A 9,993-nucleotide genomic window follows, 5' to 3' on the forward strand; every position below is an offset into this window, starting at 1 on the left:
TTTCCCCCCCCCCCCCCCGGCCAACAAAACAAAACGGCTTAGCGTGACCTCCGTGACCGCTCGTAAGCTAGTCAAGAGAGGGGGGAAAAAAGGATACGAAAAGCGTAACGCGACGGGTTCAATGCGTATTTGCGTACTGGCGGTCATTTTTGGGAGATTTTGCGTAACGAATACGCATTTTGCGTAACGGTAGGCAGGTCTGCATGCGACTGAAACTCGTATATACAAAAACAAACATTTCTCGACAACTAATGGATTGGGGAACCATCGAAAGTCTAAGCTAGACCTATCTCCATTAAAGAAGCAACACGACCAAAAGTGGACCACAGAAACATAACGCGACCCCAGTGTTGTATACGGTGATCATTTCATCATCAGGGTTACAGTGCGGACTTTGGTCTCGGCTCTTATATTAAACACATCAGTCGCCGGTAGTTTGACGGGTGCCAAATGGTCCATACAAAAGTTTGGAACCCTGCATTAGGGACGGATCGAATTCTAGCACACACACAATGTCTCAAAAGGAAATAAAAAACGCATTAATGCCTATGTCTATATTAGTGCTCTGTTTCAACCCAGACGGCACGGTCTCCATCGATTCTTTGCAAATAATGACATTCTAACACCTAACTCTTAGATCTACAAGCCTAAACATAGATCTAAATGTTTCAACCCAGACGGCACAGTCTGCATCGATTCTTTGCAAATAATGACATTCTAACACCTAACTCTTAGATCTACAAGCCTAAACATAGTTCTAAATGTTTCAACCCAGACGGCACAGTCTGCATCGATTCTTTGCAAATAATGACTTTCTAACACATAACTCTTAGATCTAGAAGTCTAAACATAGATCTAAATGTTTCAACCCAGACGGCACAGTCTGCATCGATTCTTTGCAAATAATGACATTCTAACACATAACTCTTAGATCTAGAAGTCTAAACATAGATCTAAAGGTAAAACTGGATTAACTTATCGATGTTAATTAGTTATCAAAGTGTGTAAACAAAAAAAATCTAGAGGCAAGTGATATGGAAACTCGAAAAGAGTTACACGTTACCAGCTACACACCTGTCGCGTGATCTTGCATTAACAAATTCACAGAGTACACATGTATATGAGAGATTATTTAAATTGCCTGACTATTTGCAGATTAATTCGATATCAAGCTAGCCGCGGTTAAGCCTAATGAAGTTAATGTTTTCATTTAAAATTAGTAGCCGCTAAAGACGAGCCGCCACTGCATACATAGTATTAATATATCAATACAACAATGGATGTGAAACAAGATCTTTAAGTCTAGGTGTCCACGTCATTGACTAAGAGAGGGGAGAGAGACGGGATACACTGATGTCTGATCCAGACCACCTGTAACACACTACACTAACGATCAAAGTCCATGAGGTCAAAACCTTAAAGGACTTTGGACTCGGGTCAGCTCGGGTTAACTAGCTTAGCAGAACATTGGCTAGTTCATTATAGATATCTATATCATGTATGCAACTGTTTGATTGGTGTGATAAAGAACTAAGAAAAAAAAAAAAGGGGGGGGGTTAAGTCTAAATGTATAGAGTCAATTTGTTACGACACTATAAATAAAACTGAACACAAACATGAATTAAGTGCGCGCCCAACACGCACATCCTTCCATATCAACTGCGAAAGAAGATAGTCACCTACAATTCAGAGGGAGACAGAATAAATGATTACATCTGAGAGAGGAAACTATTAAACACCACAGCGGTGGATGGAAGACCATAACTTATGATTTGTTTCAGTTCAATGTGTGCTACTTTTACAACACTCTCCAGACTATTGCTATACCATTACAAAGTTTTAACACTAGCCAAGGAGAGAAGAGACATTGAAAAAAATGACTACACAAATGACTGTTTCTCACAAGATCTCCCTCCACTGACTTGTATCTGAGACTTCAGTAACAACCACAACAAATCTCTGGACACTACATGTTTCTAGACCACTTGATGGCACACCCAGAAAGTTTTGATGAAATGAATTAGAAAAACACAAAGCTTCAAATCAAGACTTGTCAGAGACTTAGGCCTACTAGCATCCTCTCCTCCTACTTGAGACCACTAAAGATGTACAAATACAGATAGGAGTTATAGAACTAGGTTGCTGCTTCATAAGTCTCTAAGCATGGCACACAAAACAAATGTAAAGATATAATCACACACACCTGCAAATAGTAACTCTTGCTAAACCTGTACTTAAATGTATACACACTTGAAGCCAAAATTTGTAACAATTAAAATCAACAAAAGTAATTACTTCATATTCAACTTTAAAATTAAAAAAAATAAGAATATAAGAAATAACTATTTAAAAATAGCATTACCATTCACTTTAATGAATTCTTTGTGTTAATCCAGATGACTAATAATGATAAATTTGTATGTTTTACTTTTCTGATAAATTACAATATCTAAGTAGTTTTTTTTTAAGGTGAAATCCCCATATAAAACTTATAAAAAAGGTGAGGTGAATTAAGGGTCTATAGAGAATGAAATGAATATATACAATTATAACCCTTGGTTCAGTCTGAAAGATAAACTATTGCACATGTATATAAAACCTTGTGACCAACATTGAAGATTCCTAACCGTATCCAATGATTCAGAAATATATAATATTGTCACTGTGTTATTTGAAATGAGGCTGGTTAATATACATCTGACATATGCAGATTCAGAGGTGCAGTAATTCTAGCTCAAACCACTTTAAGAAACAATGAAGTGAAAAAGTGCAGATAATTTGGTGCTTTCAAACTACATACAGCTCATGTACAAAGTAGATACAGGATACAATAATGATCAATAAACTAACCAACTTTTTTTTCTTTGACTAGGGACAAATAATACAGAACTAACTTTCTAACCAAAAAATTCCAAGCTCTCACTCAACTAAATAAGCTAGATTCTTTTTACACCTTTTCCATTGAATCTTCTAGAACCATTACATCACATCATGTCATCCCATGACAAAATTTCCAATAATCTTCAACTAAGTTTTTATTTAATTTTTTCTTTGTCCCTTTTTCCTTGACATGTATTAAATTTTTCTGCTATAACATTGAACTAATTTTCTTTTCTATCAAGGTCTGTCTGGAATTTTTTAGTATGTGGTGTGACATAATTTGGGTATAGCCGAACTGTCAGACATTTTGTGAATGACCTTGAACTGTCTACAAAAGTGTAAATATATATAATATGGTGTTCCTAAAACCATGTATACACAGTTAAAATAATTGTTAACTATAAGTTTATTATTTTTTGCATTTCCTTGAACATGCTGTAAAACAGTCTGTTGCCGAGCATTAGAGAAGACTATGAAGATGAATGTAACGAGTTTGATTTTCAGCACGATGGGGTACCTTCCACCTCCCTATGTTAGATTTTTCCTGAATGAGATTGTGCCAAACAAGCCAAACAAGCGGATAGGATGAAGGCAGCTTTTTAAAAATATATTCTCCCCGTTCAACAGACTTCACACCACTAGATATTTTCTTATCGAGATACCTAAAAGAAAGTCTACACTATGAAACCTGCAACACTCACTAAATAAGAGAAGCCATTGAACATAAATATGCAAAAATACCAAGGGATTGTTTCATGTTGTGTGTGCAATTCTATTTGCTTTGCCTTGTCAACTGTGTATCGATGAAAATGTTTGAGAATAGGCAGTAAAAAAATAAATAAAATTATACTTGTAAATATTTTACACATTTGAAATAATGAAATTTAAATTTCACCTAGTTTACAATTATTTAAAATTGTGTAAACATTTTTAAAGGGAAACCATATTTCCACACATAGATCTATATATTGTATTGGAGAGGCTAGTCTGGTCAAAAGTATAGCAAGTTTTTAGTTTACTTTTATCATGCCTTGGGCATTATGAGAAATAGCCTAGGATTGTGTATACATGATGTATAGTACAGAGTCTAGTGATTTGTTACAATGACACACTGGTGAGACTTCCATAGATCTAATTCGGAATAGAAAATGCTCTAGATCTATGTCTCTATATAGTGACACTGTGACAATTAATTCTGTATCTTCTCTAATCTAGACTAGATCGTCATCTCAATAGACTACTCTCTAGAATTTAAATCTTGATCTAGGTTAGATTATATTATATATATATATATATATATATATATATATATATATATATATATATATATATATATATATACCCATATACATATAAAAAAATATCTCTTGAATATAAAAATAAGCAAATTACACACTCAAAATGCTATGATGGTAGCCAATAGGGGGTTTTGAGTTAAAACCCACATTCAGCAGGATTTGAAGCTAAAAAATACCTCTTCTATATAAACAAAATCAAATTACACACTCAAAATGCTACGATCGTAGCCATAGGGGTTTTAAGTTTAAACCCCCATTCAGCAGGCTTAGAAGCTAAAAAAATACCTCTTCAATATAAAAAAAAAGCAAATTATACACCCCAAATTCTATGAGGGTAGCCAAGGCAAAAGGGATTTTGAGTTTAAACCCCCTCCTCTAGAGGGCTTTTTTTTAAAGTTTAAAACCCTCCTAATGGTTTTGAGTTTAAACACTCCCATACAGAGAGTTCTGAGGTTGAAAGCCTCTCTCTTCAATTTTATTCTAAAGCAAACTACAATCACCAAATTCTATTTCTGTAGTTAATGGGGTTTTGAATGTTAAAAAAAAGAAAGCTCCACAGATTTTTTTGGTTTGAAACCCCCCAAAAAAATGATTTTGATGATAAAATGTCCCTTTTTGAAATAAAATCTAAAGCAAACTACAGTCATCTAATTTCAAGAGCGTACACAGCATAGATTACACATTTCTAGAAGTGGCTGGGGACCATTAATAAATCTGCCTAAATTGAAAAAGAGTAAATGTGGATCAACAAAGATGGCTAAGACGAATTTTAGGAGTCAGATATAGAGATCGGGTCTCAATCAAGGAAATCCTATTCAGAACTGGGAGTCGACCCCTTAGTAAGGTTGTGACAGAGCGTCACTTGAGGTTTGCGGGACATGTTCTCCAACAAAATGAATTATACATGCATAATAAGAGTTGCGATGATATGGACGCCATTATGAGGAAAGCGCAAACAGGGACATCCTAGTACAACTTGACGCTACACTTTCATGGAGGTCCTCTGACATTGCCAGTGACAGATTTTTGTGAAAGCGTCTTGCAGCCTGATGCGCCGAACGTAAGAATAGTACATAGGGTTATTAAAATAAAACTTTTTAATAACAGAATAATGCACTGTAGATACCTCAGAATATGCATATTATATTTTGTTGGCTTTTAATACCGGAAATAGTGCTTGGAGGCAAGGCTCTGCCCCGCACTGGGGGAGCTCACAGCCCCTTGCTGACAATGGCGGGGAGTCTACAATTTTTCCACTAACTCAAGGAAGAACCTATTATAGGTACAATAAAGATCTTTCAAAAGAATGAAGGGTCAGAAGGTAATAAAGATTAATTATGTACACACGCACACACATATGATTTTTTTAAGCCAACACCCCCCTCTCGAAAAAATCCTGGCTAGATCTAGATTCTGAAAATAGATTTAAATTTATATCTGAATGTAATCTAATCTAGATCTATTCTAATAGTGTAAATTGTAAAGCTACATCTACACTAGAAATCTAGATGATCTAGGACTAGATTTAGATCGAGATAGATTCTAAACTAATCTAAACTAAATAGTGTTAATCTAACTCTAGATTCTGATTCGATCTAGATCTAGACTCTAGTTCTCTAGAGAGATATTCTTAGTAATACCACTGCCAGCAGTCATGTGTCATTGACATTGTGAATTGTGTACATGTGTACTGTTTCAATCAATTATATTAGTAAATATTACTGTTGTTGTTGTGCTGAGTGTATCTTGTCACTGTCAGTGTTACAGTACTCACAGTCACAGTCGAGTCACAATCGACTCAATCATGACAAATGCCACAAAGGCACAATCATACTTAATAACTTGGTTCTAGGGCTTTTTTGGTTTAAGACTCTCTAGATTCTAGATGAATTATCATTAATAGATCTATTATTTATTATAATTATATTTATATTACAGATCTATTAATCTATATGACAGTATATGAGTCATAATTGACATAATAATATTAATAATAATATAATGTCTATTATATATTATTCTTTATTATTATTGTGTAGTCCTAGCATTGGCTATAGATTATAGATCTAGTAGAGTCTATATTATTTATTATACTGTTATACTATACAAGACTACTATACTATAGTAATATATAATATAGTTATAAATAGTTAATAGACTGTCAGTAAGTAAGGACTGTCACTAAAGTAAAGTTTAAAGTTTAAAGGTAAGTAATTAAGTAACTATATTGATATTGTAACTAGATCTAACTACTAAGTAACTAGATCTAAGTGAGTAAGTCACTAAGTCAGTAAGTGTAGTATAGTATAGTTAGTTATTACATCTATAGTAGTTTATTTATTTCGGACATTACATGAATTCGGACATTCGCTGTTTTTTGTGGTCATTAAATAATTATTTTAATATGTATTATAAAACTAGCGCGCTGTATAATGTGCTTGTCCATTTTCCAATGATTCTAACCCAATTTCCTTCCATTTAGCTGTCTTTTTATGTAAGAAAAACGAATTTCAAATTTGTAAGTCAGGTTTTTGTTTTTTCCTATGTTACCCGGATGACTTTACCTCTTCCTAGAGTTAAGACTATATTTTTTGATTGGCTAAGTCTATACTAATGAGCCCGGCAATATTTATTCTGTTTTTGGAGCTAATTTATTTGATTCATAAGCCAAGTTTTCTAATTCCATACAAAAAAAAAATTAATACGGTGTCCGAATTAAATTACGATTTTCTTACCAAAATTTATTTCGGACAGCCAGTTTTGGACATCAATAAAAATGATCTTATATTATATTTGTTCGTTTGTTGTTGTTTTTTTAAATAGAGAATAAATGGGCAAATGTTTGGAGTGAGCTTGGTACATTGAATGAAGTTAAATGCTTAGATCTAGACCTACTAGATAGATCTAGATTTATATAGAGAGAATATAGAGGATTCAGTTAGGCAAGAATGGCTATCGTAACCTGTAGGGGCCTACTATACTACAAAAGATCATCTGTATTAGAAATGTATTAAATTAATAAACAAAAAAAAACACAAACATTCAACACATCTAATCATGCAAACCCCAAACATTCAACACACATAAAATAAACAAACATAAAATAAGTCTAAAAGTCGGTGCAGAAATCACTATTCCAGTGACCTAATTTTGGTAGAATAAGTGTGTTCATATTTTTATTTTTTGTGTTCGTATTTATGCATAGTTTGAAAACATCGTAATGATTTCATGTGATGGGCTATGCCTGGGGATCTTAAAATTTAGTTAATGTTAATATAGAATTAAAATCTGAGTTTATTGATGCCTAAATATAGAGACTGTCCGAAATAAATTATGGTGTCCAGAATCAAATAATGTGGGTCAAATGTGTCCGAATTAAATGAAAACACACGGCCCCTTTGACCTTAAATATAATAACAAATATATGTTTGGGGAACAAATATATAAGTTAAAGTAGTCATCCTTATTCTCCTTTAATCTTTAACTAAAGAAGATTTTGATACGTCATTTTCTTTTCTATGTCAAACCATTGTCAAATAATGCGCTGTCGAAGTCAAACTTTCAACTTTGGGCCTTTAGGTGTCCGAATAGCATAATTAATAATTTTAAACTACTCTAGTAATAGTTGTTACTTAAGATTTAAGAATTCTAGATCTAGATCTAGATTCTATTTAAATTTATTAAGTTTGGCCATTTTAGTTATTAGGGTTCAATACGAAACAACAAGAAATAAGCATGCATTAGGTCTAATGAATAAAAAATATTTTGGATTCTTAACTAAATTTAAAGTTCACATTAAACGATTAATTACTAACTTTAACTAACCTATTCTTTGCGATAAGGACACGATACCAGATTAATATCAACACATTCACATGTGCATGATTTGACATGGCCTGATTTCCAACATAAGACACACAGTCGGTAGCAGTTGACTTCAGTAGGCGTGTCCACCGCAATTTTTCAAGACAAGTGTTTGTGTATGTATAAATTATAAATAGACTACGAGCCTACATCTAGACTCTATATATAAAGAGAGAGAGAGAATCTTATAGCTTTAGATCGAAATTAGGTGGATCTGGTAATAGATCTAGAATCTATATAGATCTAATCATAATATTCAATCTGTAGATATGGTGTCCTGTCCAGATCTAGAGTCTAGCTAGACTTTTATTATATGTTTTATGCGATTATCCTAAGTGAAAAAAAAATGCATGCGAATCAACTCATAACGCCTAGTCTAAAGAGCTTCTGACCAATGGCAATAGGCTATAGATCTAGTTGGTAGTAGTAGATATTTACGTCTAGGGTCTAGGTCAAGTTTTTTGTTTTGTTTTTTAAAATACATTAGCATTACCCAGGCTATACAACTTTTTATTTTTTATCCGGAACATCTTATCCGCTGTTTTGTTAACTTCTAACAAAATGGCCCGTATTTTAATGCACCCCATAACATCCTCTTGGCCTGTGAATTCTAGTATCACTTTTTGCCCCTGCGATCTAATTAAATTAACCTCTTCCCACAGAGACTTTTGAACTAAGAATTTTCATTTAATTCTCCTCCAGTGGAATATCTCGAAATGGACACCACTATTTGGTCCATTCTTTACACTTGGTTTGTACATCTCTGTTCAACTCGTACGTTCGGGAACAAACTTTTGGGTGGGTGGGAGAAACCTGGACACGGTTTTCCTAGAAATTTGACAGTTAATGTATATCGTTGGGAAAAAAATAGCTCGTTGGCCAAAATGGGAAAACTCTTTTTACCTTTATAATTTTTCAAACAATAAAAAGAAATAAATTTAAATTTAGAAAGTGAACTAGAAAATCTTTATCTGGAACGGAGTATATAATAGGCCTATACGTCTTCGCGGGCATTTCCGCATGTATATATATATATATAGTTCGTCCATCGTGGTTCGATGATGACCACTTTGTCATCCAGGGGACTGAGGGCTTTGCACTGGGGTTTTATGCCTCTACATGTGGCTGGTGAGACCTATGTGAGCCCGGAATGTTCGGCTGCACACTGGGCCAGTGGCGTACGTAGCATCCATGGCGCGAAGGGGTTCAAAGAACCCGGGCCCACAAGCAATAGGGGCCCACAGCTGTGGCGTAACAACCATGGCGCGAAGGAGCTCATTATGCTTGTGCCCATGCCTCAAGGCCAGTTGGAGCCCACATTAGAACTTAGGAAGAACATTTGTTTGTTCATTTGAAACACTTTTAAGTAGTTTAACTCTGTTAAGAAGCTGTAAAAACATTGACTTTTAAGACACTATTACTTATATACAGTCCTATCTGAATCAAACGTTATGAAATAATTACTTTTAAAAAAAAAAAAGAGGTACGATCTTTACATTGGAATATCTTTACATTTAGTTTGCTCATTTTTTGTCACACACTAAATTTGTCTTATTGGCTGGAGAGAAGCCCAGCAAGATGTTCTTGAGCCCGGAGTAGGCTACTAGTGTGATATTTACTTGTGTAGCAGGCAGTGGTTAGGTCCTATATAGTCCTCGCAGTACTGGTGTGATATTTACTTGTGTAGCAGGCAGTGGTTACGTCCTGTAGTCCTCGCAGTACTGGTGTGATATTTACTTGTGTAGCAGGCGGTGGCTAAGTCGTAATACATCTACAGTCTCTGGCTATCACCTAAATTAAAATGTAACTTAACACTAATTGTCCAATATTTAAACTACATGCTTAAATATTACTTCCTAATGTATCTTAAAACGAATAGATATTAATTAATAATATCGTTTTATCCCGTGCTTTTAAGAATGTGCGCTTATAATACTGTCTCTAATTCAGT

At 34.2% G+C, this 9,993-nt stretch overlaps 1 protein-coding gene across 3 annotated transcripts in view; it reads right to left on the reverse strand.

The window, feature by feature from the left end:
* Positions 1-8,150, reverse strand: part of LOC106070835 (long-chain-fatty-acid--CoA ligase 1-like) — a 51,530-nt gene extending 43,380 nt beyond the window's left edge. Inside the window, exon 1 of one of the 3 annotated variants that reach the window (XM_056021013.1) lies at positions 8,004-8,150. Coding sequence is in view for 1 of the 3 variants with exons in the window: in XM_056021010.1 (XP_055876985.1) it covers positions 7,994-8,071 (78 nt within the window). In the remaining 2 variants the exon portion in view is untranslated. Of the gene's footprint in view, positions 1-7,993 lie in introns of all 3 variants that reach the window. The other 2 variants (XM_056021011.1, XM_056021010.1) reach the window with 2 other exon arrangements.
* Positions 8,151-9,993: the final 1,843 nt, after the last annotated feature.

The sequence above is a fragment of the Biomphalaria glabrata genome, chromosome 2, assembly GCF_947242115.1.
Source record: "Biomphalaria glabrata chromosome 2, xgBioGlab47.1, whole genome shotgun sequence".
NCBI lineage: Eukaryota > Metazoa > Mollusca > Gastropoda > Planorbidae > Biomphalaria > Biomphalaria glabrata.